This window comes from Geotrypetes seraphini, chromosome 10, assembly GCF_902459505.1.
Source record: "Geotrypetes seraphini chromosome 10, aGeoSer1.1, whole genome shotgun sequence".
In the NCBI taxonomy this organism is placed as follows: domain Eukaryota; kingdom Metazoa; phylum Chordata; class Amphibia; order Gymnophiona; family Dermophiidae; genus Geotrypetes; species Geotrypetes seraphini.
Window position 1 is genome coordinate 96,074,093 of NC_047093.1, and position 21,372 is coordinate 96,095,464.

General features: G+C 44.4%; 2 protein-coding genes across 5 annotated transcripts in view; one reads left to right on the forward strand and one right to left on the reverse strand.

Moving 5' to 3' along the window:
• The window catches only part of LOC117367590 (amiloride-sensitive sodium channel subunit alpha-like), a 267,236-nt gene that overhangs the window by 120,686 nt on the left and 125,178 nt on the right, over window positions 1-21,372 (reverse strand). The window contains exon 1 of one of the 2 annotated variants that reach the window (XM_033960282.1): window positions 4,579-4,667. The exons of the other annotated variant lie outside the window; for it this stretch is intronic. The gene's annotated coding sequence lies outside the window, so the exon portion shown is untranslated. Of the gene's footprint in view, window positions 1-4,578; window positions 4,668-21,372 lie in introns of those variants that run through there. 2 annotated transcript variants of the gene reach the window in all.
• SAPCD2 (suppressor APC domain containing 2) overlaps window positions 1,198-21,372 on the forward strand; it is a 48,383-nt gene continuing 28,208 nt past the window's right edge. The window contains exons 1-2 of one of the 3 annotated variants that reach the window (XM_033960285.1): window positions 1,198-2,315; window positions 20,005-20,138. In XM_033960285.1, coding sequence (XP_033816176.1) covers window positions 1,724-2,315; window positions 20,005-20,138 — 726 coding nt within the window. In that variant the 5' untranslated portion in view covers window positions 1,198-1,723. The remainder of the gene's footprint in view (window positions 2,316-20,004; window positions 20,139-21,372) is intronic. The other 2 variants (XM_033960284.1, XM_033960283.1) reach the window with 2 other exon arrangements.

The window sequence follows — 21,372 nt, forward strand, 5'->3', positions numbered from 1 at the left end:
GACAATTGTTTGGGCTACTCAGAGCACGTTGGGCTACTTTTTGCCATGAGTTTCACTGGAAATTTTTTTTGCCATCTGGCAACCTCCACACAGAATAATTTGTTGAATGGTGCTATCAATTATAACGACTGTTTTACCTGATAGCAGAAACTCTGGAGGGAGAGTGATTTTTTGTTGTTGTTTTTTTACATAGAGGTTCATTGTCTTATATTGCTGATTTCAAAAAGGGGTTGGGACTCTTGGGAGAGAGGTGTGTGGCGTGATGTGATGAAAGGCATAGCCTGCAGAAAATAAATATCACTTTGACTTGCTCCCCTCCATACTGAGCTTGGCCTCCTGTTGCTAACCCAGATATTTTTCTTTGAAGACATCACTGATTATGCTGGGCTAGACGCTAGAGCAGGGGTGTCCAATGTCGGTCCTCGAGGGCCGCAATCCAGTCGGGTTTTCAGGATTTCCCCAATGAATATGCATTGAAAGCAGTGCATGCACATAGATCTCATGCATATTCATTGGGGAAATCCTGAAAACCCGACTGGATTGCGGCCCTCGAGGACCGACATTGGACACCCCTGTGCTAGAGCATTTCTCATTAAACTGTGTTTTGTTTATATATACAGTAAAACCTTAGTTTGCGAGCATAAGTCGTTCCAGAAGCATGCTTGTAATCTAAAACCCTCGTACTGTATATCAAAGCTTGTCTTGCAAAACACTTGCAAACCAAGTTACTTGCAATCCAAGGTTTTACTGTATACAGTATATTCTTTTCTCAGCACAGCTGGACAGTAGTGACATGCAAAAAAAAAAAAGGAATTGACCCCGAAATATCCACAAAGAAAATCCAGAGAAAACCAAAAAAACTCTGGAGTGACGATGTTCCTAAATGGACTTTATTTGAAAGTGTCAAAGTTCCAAAGCTACACTGAAATGTGGATGATTTATTTTTATGTGGATGAAACTATTTTATGTGGATGATTTCAGTGTACCTTTGGTACTTTGACACTTTCAAATAAAGTCCATTTAGGAACATCGTCACTCCACAGTAGTGACATGTTCCTCACTTGAAGGGAGGGGGTAATGCAAACCTCGGTAGTTAGTAGCTTACAAACCACACTATAACCCGGAACAAAAGAGTTGGCTTCCCCGCTAAAAGATGGCAATGGTGGCGGAGGAGGAGGAAGGCGTGGAGATGAAGGGACACTTACGGAAAATACTACTGACAGACAGAAAGCAGTTTAAAAAAAAAAAAAAAAAGCTAAAGGAGGGCCAGCACCTCTGCGACAATTGTGATCGGGAACAAGAACAAGAACAAGATTTACTACATTAGAGCAGAAGGAGATAGCACATTCGGCGTGCTGGGGACACTAGGTAGGAAACAGAAATGCTTGGACACAAAATAGGAAGACAGAATTCTGTTAAGCATCCCTTAGCACTTATAAGACTATACTTACAACATGTACTATACATTTGATCTAAAGGAGTTGGCAGCTTCACTTAAAATCAAACTGATTAACTTGAAGCCAATCAGCGGGGAAAGCCCAAGCCTTAAGCCAATGATCCTGTACTATGCTGATTAGCTGTGACGTAACAAAGACGCTCGCCATTCAAAAAGAAAAAAAGGAGGAAGCAGGTCTTCGGCTGTTCTGAATCCTTAAGTCTTTGTAAGAAGATAAAGTCTGGAATTTTGTGCAGCGGCTTTGGAATCACAAGACCATAGTGTTCTATGGCTGTGACCAGTTCGGGTCGTAGCTGGTCGCTATCTACAGAGTTACATTCCAGCACCGAGGGGCTCCCCAAAGCCTTTTTGCTTAGTCTGCGGACCCTCTTCGATATTTTGGATGACCAGCAGAGGGGGTACGTGCACATCTTGGAGATCGAATCGCGCTGGCAGGGTACGGATACTCGTGAGTTACCCAAAGGGGTGTTGGAGTGCTTGAGGAAAGTGGCCCCGGCGAGCGGCTATTTGACATTCGAGAAGTTCGTGCTTGGGCTAAGGAGGTCGATTTTAAATCCAGATGCTGGGGATAATGTCAACTATATACAATCGAAGGGCAATGGAAGTGAAAGATCTGTGGGGTCAAGCTGCAGGTACTCTGGTTCCGTTCAAAAGCCCAAAACTGTCTATTCTTTGTTGGAGAAAAAGCCTTTGGGTGTGAGGTATATGAATGGGACTGCTGAAAACCGTGCCAGGAATGTAGCAAAGATTCCTTGCTCTCAAGAGCTCAAGACTGGATCATATCGTACTGAAGTGCAGCGAAATGGATCACAGAACCCAGGACAAGTTCACGTGAACGCACCCCAAGGTGAACAAGCAGGTGAGAAACATCGGGACCTTTTGTTGTCTGGTCATTATTAAAATTATGTTGGTTCCAGGCTCTGGTTGTCTTCTGATAACTCGCTTGCCAGGGTCTCCTGTCCATTTGTTGTTTTCTTCTTTCTCCATGCTAACCATCCCTCTTCCATCTCTCTCCTCTCCTTCCGTTTCCCTTCCCTCCCCCGGAGGTAAGGCATCTTTCCTTTTTTTCATCTCCATCCCCAGATCCACCTTTTCTCTACTACCCTTTCATACAGCACCTCTCCCTCCTTCCCCAGCATCCCAGGGTCCCCCATCTCTCCCTTTCTCTTCCCAACTACCCTCCTATTCAGTATCTCTACCCCCACCATCTCTTGTGTCCAACTTCTCTCCCTTTCTGTTCTGTCCCTCCCTAAATCCCATTGTCCACCATCTCACTCCCTCTCCTCTGTTTTTAGATCTAATATTTATTCCCTTCCCCCCCAGTACGGCATATGCACATCTCTTTGAATCCCCTTTTCCTCCCTCCCTCCGTGTACTTCTACACCAGGGCCCCCCCCCCTCCATCAAAGGCCTGCACCTCAGCCCTGAAGGCCTGTCTGTCCCTCTTGAAGGCCTGCACCCCCCGAAGACCTACGTGTTCCCCTCTGGCCTCCCTCGCATCCATTTTCCTTATTCCAGCAATGGAGCAACCTGCTGAGAGGATCGCCGGTTCTAGCTATCTTTTGCAGGCTGCCATCAGCCTCCAGAGCTGTCTTCCCTCTGCCTTCATCTTGGTCGATCTTCTTTTAACCTTTTCCAGTTTTGCTCTATTTTTCTTTAGATAAGGTGACTAGAATTGAATGCAATACTTCAGTTGAGGTCACACCATGGAGCGTGATACAGAGGCATTATAATATTCTTAAGATTGTTAACCATCCCTTTTTTAATAATTCCTAGCATCTTGTTTGCTTTTTTGCCCCCCACCACACATTGGGCGGGAAGGTCTCATTGTATTGTCTTTAATGACACCCAGATCTTTTTCTTGGATGCTCATCCCCAAAGTGGACCCTAGTATTACATTAGAGATTTCTATTGCGCCATTGCCTTGCGGTTCAAGGTGGATTACAAAAGAATTACAAAAAATGTATTACAAGAAGAAGATATCTGGTAATTTTTTTTTTTTTTTTCCTAATTTTTTATTTATCAAATTTTAAATTTTATAAATCAAGTATCCACTTGTACAGAAAGTTGAAGAAAAGCAAGCAAATAATACTCAAAAATTAGAATACATAATAATCAAATAAAATAAATATTTAGCTTAGCTTCAGCTCAAGTCCTCCATTTAGATCCAAGACAAAGTAGGCGGACATATTAACAAATATTAACAAAATATTTGAATCGAATTTAAAGAAAACAAGGTCCCTTTAGCTAAGAGAGGATACCATTAAATTCAGACTGCACTTCACTTTTATTTCCCTTCGTCCAATCGAGCTCCTGCCAGAAAGGCTGTCAACTGGAAGGGCTCAAAGAAAACATATTTTTTCATGCGATATTGTATTACACATTTACAAGGGTGCCGTAGAAAAAAAGTCCCTCCAAGAGATATAACCCCTGGCTTCATCATAAGAAATTCTCGCCTTCTTTTTTGAGTATTTCGTGCCAAATCTGGGAACATTAAAATTTTATATCCAAGAAATGCTTTCATTTTATTTTTAAAGAAAAGTCTAAGCAACCAGTTTTTATCTGGTGCAAGAGCTACAGTAAGAAGCAATGTTGCCGCAGATGCGGTCTCTCTGTCCGCAAGTTCCAGCATTGTTGAAACATTAAGTGGTTGATTATCTTCCTGTAATTTAGATGGTGGTTCAATACCTTTCATAGGCAGATAGTAAACTTGAGTAAGTGGTGGTAATGTATCCTCTGGAATTCCTAAAATCTCCAACATATAACGTTTCAACATATCCCTAGGTGTCACAGCAGCTATCCTGAGAAAATTAATCAGTCTAAGATTATTATTACGGGAAAAGTTCTCCAGAGTTTCCACTTTTCTGCGTAAATTTGTATTATCTTTTACTGATGCTTCACTAAGCTGTTTTGATACTTTTAGTTCTTGTTGTATATTCACAATAGAGTTCTTGGATTCATCAATTTCAACCTTCATATTCTTTATATCAGTTTCTTGAAGTATAATTTTACTTTCCAGCTGCAAAAGCTGGGGCTTTATAGACTTAGCCAGATCAGCAACAAGATCCCCTCCCTGGGTTTTTCTATAGCATAGAAAACATTTATAGCTTGAATAGTCTCACCAGTTGTAAGCTGTTCCTGGCATTCCTTCTCCTGGACTAGGATAGTCCCAGATGTTATCAAGTCCTCAGTGCTTCCTGGGCTCTCCTGAAAACTCAGGGAGTCCATCTCCTTGCTCCTCTCCTTGTTCTTCCTGGCCTCCAAGGGGAGGTGCATGCCTTCTACCTGTAGCTCCTCCACTCGCGGGGAGCTAGTAATCTGAAGAGGTGGGGGAGGTGCCCTTGCATCGGGGCTCAGCGTTGTTTCTAAACCCAAGGAGATTGCCTCAATCTCGCCCCTCTGAGGCGTCTCCAGCGGGAGTGCCGACGCTGCCGGGATATCCTGCATCCGACGAAGGAGTTCTTCAATGTTGCTGAGAGAGGACACCGCAGGGCGCCACAAGGCTCTGGCGGCGCTGCGACCTCTCCTCTTCGGCATATTCGGGTAAATAGCTTCCCCTAAGAAAAAGTTTAAACAATCTCCTCCGGCGTGTAACTCAGCTTAGGAGACCGTCGGCCATCTTGGATCCGATATCTGGTAATTTCTAGAGGCGGTAAAGAGTAGATGAGGTTGCTTTGGGGAATCGGGAAGGTATTGGGATGTGGTATTAGGAAGTGGGAGGGAGCTGGTGGTATTAAGTCGTTTGCAGGAATTTCTTGAAAAGTAGCGTCTTTACTTCTTTTCTGAATGTTTTGTAGTCTGGGGTCATAAGTAGTAGATTGGAGATTTGGATGTCGAGTTTTACTGCTTGTGTGGCTAGGAGGCCATCACATAGTTTTTTCCGTTTGACTTCTTTGATTGGAGGATGCATGAATGGAATGTGGGTTTTCCTATGTCTAGTTGATGTAATTTGGATAAGGCGGTTGTTCAGGTAGGTTGGGCTGTCGCCGTTTATGGTTTTAAATAGTAGACAGTAGAATTTTAATAGTATTCTTGCCGGAATTGGAAGCCAGTGTGAGTCGAGGTATGCCTCTGTGATGTGGTCATGTTTCCTCAATGAATATATAAGCATCTGCTAACTGTGATTTGGATTATTCTTCCAAATGTACATCACTTTGCATTTGTCCACAATAAACTTCATCTGCAATTTCGATACCCAGTCTTCCAATTTCCTAAGGTCTGCCTGCAATTTTTCAAAATCTATATGCATTTTAACAGTTTTGAATAGTCATCAGCAAATTTAATCACCTAACTCGTCGTTCCAATTTCCAGATCATTTATAAATAAGTTAAATAGCACCAATCCCAGTACAGATCCCTGCAGTGCTCCACTATTTACCCTCCTCCATTGAGAAAAATGGCCAATTAACCCTACCCTCTGTTTTCTATCCGTTAATCAATTTCTAATCCACAACTGAACTTTGCTTCCTATCTCATGACTCTTTAATTTATCAGGGGCCTCTCATGAGGAACTCTTTCAGAAAGCTTTTGACAATCTAGATCTGGGGTGCACAAAGGCAACACGAGTCGATCACGTTGCCTTTGCGATCTTTTTCTCCCTGCTGCTTCCCCAAGCCAGGCCTGGCGCGTACAAATGCTGGACTTATAAAATTTCACCTCCGATGTCGGAGAGGAAGTTCTGGGCCAGTCAATCACTGCCTGGATGGCCTGGAACTTCCTCCCTGACGTTAGAATTGACTTTGGAAGTGAAGTCTTGTGGGCCCGGTGCTTGTACGTGCCAGACCTGGCTCGGGGAAGCAGCAGGGAGAAATCGCAAGCCAAAAAAGTGTGGGCACCCCTGATCTAGATACACTATATCAACTCTCTCTCCTTTATCCACATGTTTATTCACACCTTCAAAGAAGTTCAGCAAATTGGCAAGATCTCCTTCAGCTGAACCCATACTGACTCTGTCCAATTAAATCGCTTGTCTACGTATTCCACAATTTTATTTTTTATAATTTTTTCCACTATTTTGCCGGCACTAAAGACAGGCTTACTGGTCTGTAATTTCCCAGATCTCCCCTGGATCCCTTTTAAAAAATTGGCCATCCTCCAATCTTCAGGTACTACAGATGATTTTAGCAACCAGTTACAGCAGTGTTCTTCAACTACTGGTCCATGGACCGGTGCCAGTCCACAGGGCCAGCATGTGCATCAGGCCCAAAATAGTGTTCTTCAACCGCCAGTCCAAGGTGCAATCAGTGCAGCATAATCTTTGAGCCAGCTCCCTCTTCTTCACTGATTCAGTGCACAAAGCCATGGGCAGTGGCTCCTACACGCGTCCTGCGCTTGAACCGGAAGCCTTCTCGCTGACATTGCAACGTCAGAGGGAAGGCTTCCAGATGAAGCACGGGACGGCAAGGAGCCGCTGCCCGCAGCTTTGTGCACTGCGTCAGTGAGGAAGAGGGAGCTGGCCTGAAGATAACACCGGGGGCGGCATAAAATGGCCAGGCGGGAGCAGGCCAGAAGGTAAGGCATAGCATGGCGGGAGGGAGACAACAAAGGTAGGGGGGAATGATTTTATTTTTGAATTAAGTGATTGAATTATGTCAATTTTGAGAATTTACATCTGCTGTCGGTGTGCTTTGTGTAGTTTAATTTTGTGATTAACCATTATATGTTGTTAATAAGATTATATTGTGTATTTGTGAAAAATGACTTAGCCCAGTGTTCTTCAACTTTCAGTCCATGGACTGATGCCGGTCCACAAAAAATTATTTCTGCCGGTCCATAGGTGTAAAAAGGTTGAAGAACATTGAGTTACAGATCTCTAACAGCTGGTCAGCAATTTCATATTTGAGTTCTTTTAGTACCCTGGAATATATATTTTATTTATTTTTACAGGATTGTTTTGGGAGGAGAGGCACCAAAATGATCACCATTGTTGAGTTCATCAAAATCTAATGGGATGGTATCTAGGACCTTAAGATTGATTTGGGGAGGGGGGCTCAAGGCTGAAGATTGCCTGGTGCACCTATTTCCTTATACTGGACCTGGTGACATCAGAAAGAAGATTTCCTGTCGGCTTTAGCAGCAGCAGGGCAGTAAGTTAGCGGTGGACCGGGTGAAAGGAAGGAGGGAGGCTTTTTTTTTTTTTTTTTACGCGACAGGTAGGGACAGGAAATGATCGCCCGTCCCGTTGTCTCCGAGCACAGCTTCGGAACAACGGGACAGGAGGTCTGAAGACGGAACCTATGGTCACCTTAATCTTGCTGGCCCTGCGCAAACCAGCAGAAATTTCCTGCGGACCGGCGGTTGAAGAACAGTGCCCTATCCTATCCCCCCACGCCTACCAGGTTCACAATCTGCTTTCTCAGTGTCCCTACCCTATCCCCCCCAAGCCCACCATGTTCACCATATGCCTTCTCGGTGTCCCTTCACCTGCTCCCCACCCTCCTACCATGTTCAACATATGCCTTCTCGGTGTCCCTTCCCTCCTCCCCCCACCATGTTCACAATCTGCCTTCTCGTCTCTATCCTTTCCCCCACACCCACCAGGTTCACCATCTTCCTTTTTGGTGTCCCTTCTCCCCCGCCCCACCATGTTCACCATCTACCTTCTCGGTGTCCTGCCCCCTTCCGCCCACCATGTTCACTATCTACCTTCTCAGTGTCCCTTCCCCCCACCATGTTCACCATCTGCCTTCTTGGTGTCCCTATCCTATCCCCCACACCCACCATGTTCACCATCTGCATTCCCGGTGTCCCTATCCTTTCCCCCCTCCCCAACATGTTCACCATCTACCTTGGTGTCCCTTTGCCCCCTCCCCACATCTCTCTTGGTGGGGGAGAGTCCCACACAAAAATCCCCACACCACAACCAACCACACAGCAAATCTCAAATCCCCAACTCACAACAACATTTGATGAGAGCCCCCCAAATCACCTACCAACCCCCTAACACCCAACATGGCCCATCTGCCATACAGGAAGTGTAGAGAATCGGTATCTACGAGAATACCCCCTTAACCCAAGAATGACGATAAGTGCCTCTCCCACACATTACCCAAACAGCACACCCCAACAAACTCAACAAATCAGATAGTTCAAGAAATGTCAAACCATGTATAAGCAAAAGTCTCACAAAAGCAGTCAGTGATCTTCCGTGTCTGAAGATCTAGAGGCAGCCGTATACCGGACTACCTTCTGCCACCCCAAACTGCGGGCAGACTTAGGAGCAGGAGATCGTTATGGCAGGGGATCCGAAGCCAAAGGGGACAAAATCCCTGCTTCCTCCAAATGCGCTCGAACATCCACCACGGAAATGGCACTGTAGGTCTTTCCAGCCTTAGTAAAGGCCAAGCCAATAGAGTATAGCCATTGAAACCGGACATTCTGCAACTGGGCACATTCATGATAGAATTGACAGCAAGCCAAAGTTGCTGGAGCCATATCGGGTAAATTTAATCGATCCTCCTTTGTGCCAGATAGCCTGCAACACATGCTCCTTATCTACAAAACGATGAAAGCAGGCTATCACATCCCAGGGCCGATTCCCCTCTCTCGAGCCAGCAATCCGATGAGTCCGATCTAACATGGACTTGCCAACTTCCATCAAGGATCCAGCTGCTTCAAGTGTCTTAATACAAATGTGCCGCCACGACCTCCATACACTGAGTGTCCACCACAGTATCCGGCACTCCCCGAAATCTTAAATTAGAGCGCCGGGACCTATTCTCTAGGTCCTCCAAAGAAGAAACTCTTTTCTAGCTCCTCCAAAGCAGACACTTGCTCTTGCAGGCTGGTAATGTCAGTACCATGCGAGTCCAGCACCGTTTCCGCTTCACTAAGCCAGGCCCCGATCTCCCCAATATCACACTTCAAATTAGTCATAGCTCCATTTATATCATCCCAAACAGAGGTAAGTTCGTCCTTTAGCTCCTGAAACCAGCTGCATGTTGGAGCTGCAGGATTAAAGTCTCCGCCGCAGGTTCTGCAGGCACAGCCCCAGACGCCAATTTGGAAACAGCTTTTGAGGGCCCAGAGGGAAGCGGAGACGAAAAAGTCTTAATATCGGCTTACTTTTTCCAAGTCGCCATCTCCACTGCAACCAGTATATCCCCCAAAATAACCCGCAGCAGAATATGCAGGGAAAGACGCTGAGAGTCGAAAAAATAGCAATTACAGCATCGGGCACCCGCAGAGCTAATCCTCTAGGCCAGGGGTGCCCACACTTTTTGGGCTCGCGAGCTACTTTTTAAATGACCAAGTCACAATGATCTACCAACAATAAAATTTTAAAAAAACACAACGCACACTGTACGCATAGAAAATGTTAATCATCATTCCTATTCCAGGGTTTTCAAAGAGGTCAAAGCAGATGACTCTATGCACTGTCACCTCAGTAACAACCATACAAAAGTAGACAAATACCCACCCCCTCCCTTTTTACTAAACCACGTTAGCAGTTTTTAGTGCAGGGAGCTGCGCTGAATGCCCAGCGCTGCTCTCGACACTCCTAGGCTCCCTGCGCTAAAAACCTCTATTGTGGTTTAGTAAAAGGGGACCATAGTGTAAAATATAGACAGCAGATATAAATTCAGACACATTTTGATCACAAAATTTAAAATAAAATCATTTTCCCTACCTTGTCTGGTGATTTCATGAGTCTCTGGTTGCACTTTCTTCTTCTGACTGTGCATCCAATCTTTCTTCCCTTCTTTTAGCCTGTATGCTTCTTCTCCTCCAGACCTCATTTCTTCCCCCCAACTTTTCCTTCCTCTTCCCTGCCCTTTCTTTCTCTCTGCCTCCCTTTCATTTTTTTCTGTTTCTCTTCTTTCCTTCTGTCTCCCTGCCTGCCCTTTTTCTTTCTTTCTCCCTGCCCTCCCCCAAGCCACTGCCACTGCCATTGCCATCGGGGACCAGGACCCAAACGCCACCAATAACAGGCCCCAAGCTCTCCCTGCTTCGGCCAACCAGCATTCCTCTCCCTGACGTCAATTCTGCCATCGGGAAGAGGAAGGCTGATCAGCCCAAGATCGCGATCAACCTATTGGGGGAAATGCTGCCGGGTCCTGCCTTCGCGGAAACAGAAAGTAGGCAGGACCCGGCAGGAAGAAGAACAAATGCTTGTCTCCCGCATTAGCCCGTAGCGAACGCTTGCTTCAGGGCTCTCAACATGTGCGCGCCGGCTTCTCTTCTCTTCCCTCCGAAACCGGAAGTTATGTCCGGGGGGGGGGGAGGGGAGAAGGGAAGCCGGCGCGCACATGTTGAGAGCCCTGAAGCAAGCGTTCGCTACGGGCTAATGCGGGAGACAAGCATTTGTTCTTCTTCCTGCCGGGTCCTGCCTACTTTCTGTTTCCGCGAAGGCAGGACCCGGTTTTTTGTTCAGCAGCGGCAGATGACAGCTGGGCGGATCGCCCAGCTAAAAGGCCCTAGGGAGAAAGAAAACTGGAGAGGAAGGCTGATCGGCCCGTAGATCAGGACGGCAACACGAGTCTATCACAGAGCCCGGGATAGGCTCCGCGATCGACTCGCGTTGCCTTCCTGAGCTACTGGTCGATCGCGATCGACGCGTTGGGCACCCCTGCTCTAGGCCATGAGCCATGATGACGTTACTGCCTCCTATACACGTTTTATTTTTGCTGCTCATATGTTTATTTACTGTTTCATTTCCATTGCCCATAAGGCCATGTATCTTTGTTTTAATTTCTAATTGTTATGTTCCTTTTTCGCTCATATTGTCATAACTGTTTTTACTAAAACTGTTTAAGTGCTTCGTAGTGGGTTCTTGAATTTCACATTTCTTATGTTCAAACTAGCCTATTGCATAATGGGCGATTAGTTAGTCTCGTTCTGTCTTTGCTCACGTATGGAACAGCCTAATGTACTATGTGTGATAGTCATGATCTGTTTCCTGTCCCTTATTGCTTCATACCACTCTTTGCATTGTGTTTTTATGTATATTGTATATATCGCATGGCTCTACTTTGCTTTATTTTACAACAGTCTCTTGCAAATGTATTTAGCTTGCTGCTTCATCTCCATCCATGTATTTTATTTGTCCTTTAATAGCTTTTTAATTACCCTATTATTGTCTTTTAACCTTGTTTTCTAATTTTGTTTTTAATCTTGTTGCTTTTTTTTTTTTAAATGTTTTTGTTCTTGTCATTATGCTGTTTTTCATACATTCTTTTGTTTTTGCTGTTATGTTGTTTTACAATCATGTATCTCTAACCATGCTGTTCTTTTAACAATGTTACTTTTTAATTGTATTTTTAAATTATGCTTTTTTATGTTCAGTTTTTAATTGTGTAGCATTTCTTTCCATTTTTACATGATCTCTTAGACTCTTGATAAAGGCACAGACGCCAAAACACTGCCAGTGTCGAGTCTGAGCCCCTGTGGCATATTTATCAATAAAGTGGCTTTTGAACCACATACCCTTGGCTGATCACCTGACATCTCATCCTCACCACTCTATCGTTGTGTGTGTTCCTTTCGTCGTTGAGGCCTGTCCTTGGCTTCCGATTTATGGACTACAGACCTGCCACATCTTTTTTTTTTTGCTCTCTGTGTGCTTTTGCTTCTCACTCTCAAAGTAAGCAGGCAAATTACACACACATATATATACAAAACATAACCACCAGCCCTAGGCCTTTAACATATGATTTGAAATGTTTTGTGGTAACAAGTCAAAAGAATGTGTTGCTACTGGGCCAATTCTGCATTAATTTATCTATAGTTTTTTTGCACAAAATTTCCCTATCCTAAGGCCTGATATTCCCTCTTGCCTTTTTCTTCTTCAAGCTCCAGCCTCACCCATTTTCATCTCACTGCAACTGCAGTCCTTTCTCCTTCCCATCAAGACCTCTAATTCCGTGTTCTCCCCCACCCCAGGCTCATACCCCACCTCTCATTCTTTCTCCTCCTCTCCCCAGCTATTGTCTCTCTTCCTTTACCCTCCTCATCGCACACCCTTGAGTTTTTACCTCCCCCAGCACCAGTGGCACATTCAGCTTTGGAGGGAGTAGAGCATTTTCTCTCTGTACTCTGTTCTGCTCTCCCTCTGCTACAGAGATTGTGTGGCAGGAGGAGGAAGTGAACTGCTGCCCATTGGAAGACTGCATTTAAGCAGTCTGGTCTAATCCATCAAAGGAGGAGAAAGTGACTCAATGGGCAGCAGTTCACTTCCTCCTGCCACACAAGGACAGACTCTATGGTGGCAACTTCACAGAATTCAGCAAATTCTATGTTGAGCAGAATTCCCCCGGGAGTATTGTATTACATAGTAACATAGTAGATGACGGCAGATAAAGACCCGAATGGTCCATCCAGTCTGCCAACCTAATTCAATTTAAATTTTTTTTTTTTTCTTCTTAGTTATTTCTGGGCAAAAATCCAAAGCTTTACCCGGTACTGTGCTTGGGTTCCAACTGCTGAAATCTCTGTTAAGACTTACTCCAGCCCATCTACACCCTCCCAGCCATTGAAGCCCTCCCCAGCCCATCCTCCACCAAACGGCCATATACATATGTACTGATGACATCATCAGTAACGTGGAACGCAGAAGGCCCCAGAGAGAAGGCCGCAAAGCAGCCTGTGAGTGCTGCTGGCCTGACGCTCCTCTGTCAGAAGGTATTTATGGTCGCGGTTGGTGGGGATCGCTTGGGAGGGAAGGATGGAGGGTCAGCAGGGGTTCGGCAGTTCGGCTGCATGGGGGGCGGGTCAGGGGGACCGCGGCTGCTTACAACTAGGGCTTATTTTCGGGGTAGGTCTTATTTTCGGGGAAACACGGTATCACTTGGGGGTTTGGGCAGAAGTCCATTTTGGGGGCCACACATTTCCTCTCATCACTCCACACCCCCACCAGTCACATTAAGTCTTACCTTTGCTTGTGAGAATGCCCGAGCCTCCTCCCTCGCTGTTTGAGCAGCAAAGAAGTCGACAGCGTGCTTAAGCCATCAACATTGGCACTCCTACACTGTTTATGCTGCTGAGCTTGCTGAGAATGCACAGGAGTGCAGGCATTGTCAGTTCAATCATGCTGTTGATTTCTTCACTGCTTGGGCAGTGGGCTGCTTTGATTGGTGGAGGTTGGGTACCCAGCCATTCCATGGGTGCCACAATTTTGGGGAAGGCCTGAGACCAAAGTAGGAAGTTCAAGCACCTAAGCTCCCCTCTCCCCGGTGGCTATTCAACAAAACTTATAACTTAGTCAAGTCTTAGACCAAACAAATAATTGAGGCAGGAGATCTACGTTCTGCCTTGTGGTCTTGGATAGGTGATCAAGAAGGGTGACCCCCATGCCCATCTCCCTCGTCTCAGCTTTGTCCAAAGTTGATTTCACTCATTGATTAATGGCCTATAACAGAACCTGTGTAATTTGCTGGTGGAAAATCAAGAATGAATGGATACAGATTTAAAAAAAAGGATAATAAATGGAAAGCTTGAAGTAGGCAGGGAGCTCAGAAAAAAATTAAGTTTGATCAATTAGAATTCTTTCTTTCATCTTCTCACACATTTTTGATTTTCAGAAGAATGCACGAATGATTTTTTTTCCCCTTACTTATTTTAAACTGTTTTTCACTCTTAAGAAACTGGTCCCTAGATTGCATGCCAAGTTGACAAACTCTTACCAGCCAGGAAAATAGAAGTGAAGTCTCTTGCAAAACTTGGTCCCCATTGCTGCTTGTTTGGCTGGTAGGGTTGCTGCAAAAAAGGAACAGAGGGAAATCCAGCTTCCAGAAAAAGAACACATTTGTAATTCCTGGTGGTTTAGGCAGCCAGGAGACTTGAGCATGTCTTTGAACTAAGGGTTTCCATCATATTTCTATGTTTCTATCAAGAAAGCATGGGACAGGCATGTGGGATCTCTTAGGGAGAGGAGGAGATAGTGGATGGGCAGACTGGATGAACCATTTGGCCTTTATCTGCCATCATATTTCTATGTTTCAGTTTTCTATTTGATCCCAGGTAAAGTTAAAGTTTGCAGAGTGCTCGTGTTCTAACTTGTGATAAATCCAAACACTGATTTTGACATCTACAACATGTTCAAGTTGCAGCAAGTGAACTGCAGAGGCTTTCAGGGCAAATCAGATAGAAATGAAATGTCCATAAGGTCTGAAGCCAAATTACTTGGGTAAATGTTCCAGTTGTGCCCTGCAAAGGTCTTAGAGCTCATTCTGCATGTTTTCCAGAATACTGAGCCTAGAATAGTGAAACCTGAAGTTTTGGGTTCCAATTCTCTAAACAGTCAAATCCATATTAGTCCATGTTAGTCTGAAGTAGTAAAAACACAGAGGCTGATGATCTTTAAGAACCTGAGACTACTTGACAGAAGCATGGAGACCTGTTTGCAAAACTATACTACTACTGCTACTGTTTATCATATACAGTACCTCAATAAATCTGTTAGTCTGCATGATGCCAGCCTTTATGCTGATTTTCTTCAAATAATGTTTCCTCTTTTAGGTGTCGTAGTACATAGTATCAAACTAGAAATGAACACCTAATGGATAATTCTTGTCTGTCACTCTTTTAAAGTGATTAAAGGTATTTCACTGTTATAGGGCAGGTGCCGCCATTTTGGCATCTCTGGAGATGGGAATGAATGGGTATTGCTCCTGTTTCCCAGCTTTTAGAGAGAAGTTGGAGGTGAAGGGCTCCCCTTGGACTAACAGGACTAGTTTTTATGAAGCTGGAGGGAAAGGATGGAGCATGGTGGAGTCTTGGGCCCACTGGACAACTAGGAGAATTAAACAGGTTGGGACAAAGGGTCAGGGATTGGGGGTTGGCATCCAGTTTTTTGTTTTTGTTTTCTTGTCAATGGGCAAGTGGGAACGGGAAGGAAGGGATACATTTTTGTACTCGAAGCAGCCAATTAGCTAGCAATTCTGCACGGGCAGGAGCAAAGAAAGGTTGTTCCAACTGTGATTCACCGCTGGACCTCCAGGGATACTTAAGGGGGGAGGCAGGAGGGAAATAAAAATAATTAGAATTGGGCTGAGACCGGGGGGGGGGGAATCTCTCCTATCATGGCCACCATTGGACCACCAGATCTCATGGGAGGCCCAGCAAAGGCCTGCAAACAGGTTTGGGAGGGGCAGGCCTGCCCCCAATCGTGCCCCGCCCCACCCCCAATTTCTTCCATTCATTTTTCATGTACACACAATCTTATTAATTCATAATGGTAACCATAAAATTAAACCCCCTCCACAAAGCACACTGTATGCAAAAAAATGTTAATTATCATTTATATTTGGGGTTTTTTTTCCCAAAGAGGTCAAGACAGATGACTTTAAAATATGCAAGCACCTCAGTAACAACTATAGAAAAATAGGCAAATAAAGTGCAAAATATAGACAGCAGATATAAATTCTCAAAACGGACACATTTTGATCACTAAATTAAAAATAAAATCATTTTTCCTACCTTTTGTTGTCTGGTGAGTCTCTGGTTCCTTCTAACTGCATCTTTTCATTCATTCATTTCTTTCTTTCTGCCTTTCTCCCTGCTCCCCTTTCTTTCTCTCTCCCTGTCCCCCCCCCCCCAAGCTACCGCTGCCACACTCCCCTAACTTTTTCTTTCTCTCTTTCTCTGCCTCCCCCCATGCCACCACTGCAAATTTCTTCCTGCTTCTCAGACACCGACACTGCAACAGGGCCAGGCGAGGCGAGTGCAGCGACTGTGCAATGGCCAGCCCAGAAGCCTTCTCCCAACGTCAATTCTGCACTCACCTGGCCTGGCCTTGTTGCTGCGTTGGCAGCGGGGAAGCAGGGAGAGAGCCCTGTCCTATTGTCCGCACTTTCCTGTCCTATTGTCCGCACGCACAGCTTTGGGATGCTGTCTCTGAAAAAGGGACATTTCGGCATCCCGAAGCTGTGCGTGGGGACAACGGGACAATGATCCAAAAACGGAATGGTCCCGTTCAAAACGGAACGTATGGTCACATTAAGTATATACCAAGTTTCCAAGTTTTATTTAAAATTTGATAAAACGCTTATAAAATATTTCAAGGCAATTTACATTAATAAAATAGGCATATGGAAACATATAAGAGACAGACTTAAACCATTACTAACTTGAAATTTTGATAAAAGGGTAGAATTACAGTTTTGTTAGAAAAAAAGAAACAAGGGAAAAACATTAAGGGAAAGGATAAGGGAAACCTGCACGGCACCATGTACCCCCAATGAATGGTTTGCGTGTTGGGAATCTCTGCACTATTTCCGCAGGCCAAATAAAATCATATTGTGGGCCGGATGTGGCCTGTGGGCCATACTTTGGAGACCCCTGCCATAGAGCATTATTCATATGGTTTAGGTCTATGTTACTTTTTTTTTTTTTTTTTTACTTTTAACAGTTTTAAATGTACTCACCCCCCTACTGAGCAAATTTACTTTAAAAAAAAACACAAAAAAAACCACTTTTTAAATGTGCAGTACAAACTACTGCAATTAATTGTTTCCACTACTTTGCAGGGCCACAAGTTATGTTGTTGATTTTTGAGGACTTGCTGCAATTTGGTTTATCATTTATTACATTGTGAGGTGCAGTTCTGGTCCATAGGCCAGATTTTGAAGGTGCAAAGTTTCCAGGCTGAAAACTTCCATGTGAACTTTTAGCTTCATCGACCGTTAAAGACCACCTTTAAAACCTGCTAATGTAAATTTTTTTTTTCTAAATCTACTTTTTGGATTACTTTTTGTAATGGATACCTTAAGTCTGTATACATACTATGTAGCATTCCAAGCTGATGAGGTATTGCAAAACTCTTGACACTCTAAACTGAAACTTTATTGCACTGATTTGATAAACCAAGCAGCCTTGTTGAGAACGTTCCCTTGCAGGGAAGATCTGTGCTGTGTTATGGCATTTTGCAAAAGAGATGAGAAATTTTTCTCTCTTGCAGTGTTGGCTACAGCCATGTGTGCTAATAGAAATGTCTGTTCTCTGTAGAATGGCTAGCCTGTTAGTAGATTTATGAAGCCTTTTCTCCTGTTTTGTTGGTATTTTTGCTCTAATTTGGAGTGGAAGTGCAGGCTGTAGAGAATGAGACATCTGCTATTCAAACCCCACCCAAATATGCTCACCTTGACCATTTTGACCTCAGTAAATACTTTATAAAGTAGGTCAATTATTTGTGTTTGCGCTCTGAGACAGGGTGGGGAAGAGAAGGCAGATCTTGTGTCTGTCTGAACAGCATTTTGAAAGAGGGTGGAACTCTGTGCCTGCAGCATTTCACCAAAGAGACCAATTTCATAAATACTGTATTAGAAAATATGATCTCCATTATAGCGAATCTGTCATTCAAGCAACTTAACAAAAGAATGGAGAATGCAGGTTTCTCATCTAGAAAACTGTCATTGGCCACATGGATATCCCAGAGCTTAGGATTTGTGACAGTTCTTCCATTAGATCTGTTTATAACACTGATTTATTTCCTCCTTTCTACTGTTGGATACCTCTATAGTTTATGGTTTTGCTGGGTGTGTTAATCTTTTTTTTTTTTTTTTTTGCTGTAAATCCAAAAGGACTGGCTATTTCCTGTGCTTCCTTATTTGACTGGTTCTTGTACCGACCTTGCATTTACAAATCTTCTGGTATGCTATGGTGCCTTCATCCATAGGGGCCTTGGTCCTATCGAGAGATACTCCCAGTACAATGGGACAGATGGTGCTCTCTACCCATTAACCAACGGGTTGCTTCATTTTTGTGGGTCTAAGTAGAGATATGGAGTATATCGGCTTCATGTGAAATTCTATACACCAGAGAATAGAGATGCAAGTTTTGTTTTGTCCTGAAAATTGGGGTGGGAAGGGGAGCACTTTTAGTATGGCTAAATGATGATGAGCATCTGTTCTTTCTGTTCTGCCCAATAATTACACTTTCTTTGATAATTATTGGGTCATAGACCGTAGAAGTCTGCCCAGTTAGCCTTCAGGGGCTCCTTACTCCTGTCAGGGAAAATGAGTATGTCTTCTCCAGGTCCTTCAGTGGAAGACCTCGGAAGATGTGGCAGCCAGCTTTTAAAGTTGCTCATTCTTAGGGATCATTTTTCTTAGTTGTAGATTTATTTTTGATGACCAAAAAGCCCGCCTTTTGAGAGGCAAATCAAACTGAAGGATCACTCTTTGCTTTTATTGTTAATCAGTGTGGTGTTTATGCTTCTTTTTTTGTTAGGTAGTGATAGATTGGGTTCATAGACAAAATCGTGCGAGACAACGGCGCGCCAACAACTGAGCACAGACAACTGAGAGCAAGGTTGACGGCGCGCCGAAGAAAAGCACTATTTTAAAGGGTTCCGACGGGGGGTGTTGGTGGGGAACCCCCCTACTTTACTTAACAGACATCGTGCTGGCGTTGTGGGGGGTTTGGGGGGTTGTAACCCCCCTCATTATACTTGAAACCAAACTTTTTGCCTGTTTTTTAGGGAAAAAGTTCAGTTTTAAGTATAATGTGGGGGGTTACAACCCCCCAAATCCCCACAACAGCAGCGCGATGTCTGTTAAGTAAAGTGGGGGGGTTCCCCCCCCCCCACACCCCGTCGGAGCCCTTTAAAATAGTGCTTTTCTTTGGCGCGCCGTCAACCTTGCGCTCAGTTGTCAGTGCGCCGTTGTCTCACACCATTTAGTCCCGTCACCATAGATTATATTGCTTCCCTGTTAAATGGGAGAGGAAAATAAGGCCTGTCTAAAAAGAGCAAAGTACAGTCAAACCTCGGTTTGCAAGAAACTCGGTTTGCGAGTGTTTTGCAAGACGAGCAAAACATTCTTGCAAAACTTGTCTCGAGTGTTGACTCGATTTGCGAACACCCTCTCGAGAACCGGCATCGCTCCCCCCCCTGCTCGAAAAGCCCCCCCCCGCTCGAACCGGCACCCCCCCCCCCCGAACAACTTGAACTTCCCCCCCCCCCCGTCTGGCACCGGCACTCAGCCCACAGGACGTGCCGGTGCCTCTTGAAGATCTTCCTGCCTCTGCCGGGCCTTGAGCATGGCATCTGCGCATGCTCAAGGACCTTCTAATTCTCCCTCTCGTAGGTCCTTTATCAGCGCCTCAACCATCTTTCCCGGTACCGAGGTCAGACTTGCTGGTCTGTAGTTTCCCAGATCCCCTCTCGAACCTTTCTTGAAGATCGGCGTAACATTCGCCACTTTCCAGTGTTCTGGAATCCTCCTGATTTGATCGACAGATTGGCTATTAGTTGAAGCAGTTCAGCTATAATCCCTTTCGGTTCCTTGATTACCCTCAGATGGATGCCGTCTGGTCTCAGGGATTTATCATTTTTAAGCCTTTCAATCTGCCTGCAGTTTTCAAAAAGTGATTCATACTGCACTGATAATACTAGAGTGGAATCAATTTGGCTGGGCATGCTCTTTATACAGTTCCAGTATTTATACAGCTTCCAGTATTTTTATTTACTGATAGCTTCCCAGAGGCATATTGACTTTTTTTTAGTTCTAGCCTGTGGCTGACCCCTGAAACCCATTAGCTTAACTTATTGTGGATGTTGACTACCCTTGCATTCTTGTTTTGACTGCATCTCACTCTAATGCTCTCTTTCAGGAAGAAATGGAAAACTCGTGGGTCGGTCACAAAGTAAGAGCAACTCTGCAGCAGTGGTAGATGTACGGCAGCACCACAAAAGCCGAGGTGAGCACCGGCGACATACAATCACCAATGGAGTGGACTACAGCATGGTAAGTAGTGGTCCCCAAACCAGTCTACTGGTGGAAGGGCTGTCAGTTGCTCTTTGGGGTGCTTTTAGTTTGGCACCACACTCAGTTCTTTTGAGACCCTTAGAGCCCCCTTCAAATGCTGCCAAACTTATGAACATTCTGGAAAATCAAATAAAAATGCATAATAGGACATTATACTTCTATATAAGTACATACCTACAATACAGCTTCTTATATTCCACAATTTTAGACAGGGAGTCATTGTGGCTTACAGCAAGAAAGATTAGACATTTTTTTACATATATTAGTGGTAGGAAGAAGTGCAAAAGTGGCATTGTGAGACTCAAAGGTGAAGTGGAGGAATATGTAGAAACTGATAAAGAAAAGGCCAAATTGCTTATCAAATATTTCTGTTCTGTGTTCATGGCCGAAGTGCCAGGAGCGGGACCGCAGAAGACAAACGTGAATAGGGATGGAGGTCCCTCTCCACAAAAGTGGAAGTAAGGAAGAAGTAGGGAATTACAGGCTGGTAAGTGTGACTTCTGTGGTAAGCAAATTAATGGAAACACTTTTAAAACAGAGGATGGTCAAGTTTCTGGAATCCTGTGGATTACAGGACTGGAGGCAACATGGATTCAAAAGAGGCAGGTCTTGTCAGACAAATCTGATCAATTTCTTTGACTGGGTGATCGTAGAATTGAATAGAGGATGTGCGCTAGATGTGGTGTATTTAGATTTTAGAAAAGCCTTTTACAATGTTCCACACAGATGTCTAATAAATAAACTGAGTGCCCTTGGGATGGGTCCCAAAGTGACAGGCTGGGTCAAGAACTGGTTGAGTGAAGGGTAGTGATCAATGGAGATCGTTCTGAGGAAAGAGATGTTACCAGTGGTGTGCCACAAAGTTCTGTTTTTGGGCCTGTTCTTTTTAACATTTTTGTAAATGATATTGCTGAAGGGCTGTTGGGTAAGATTTGCCTCTTTGCGGATGGTACCAAAATCTGCAATAGAGTAGACACACCGGATGGTGTAAATAACATGAAGAAAGACCTGGCGAAGCTTGAAGAATGGTCAGGAATTTGGCAGCTAAAATTTATTTCTAAGAAATGCAAGGTCATGCATTTGGGCTGCAAAAACCAGAGGGAACGGTACAGTTTAGGGGGTGAAGAACTCATGTGCAAGATGGAAGAGCGGGACTTGGATGTGATTGTATGTGATGATCTTAAGGTGGCCAAACAGGTTGAAAAGGTGACAG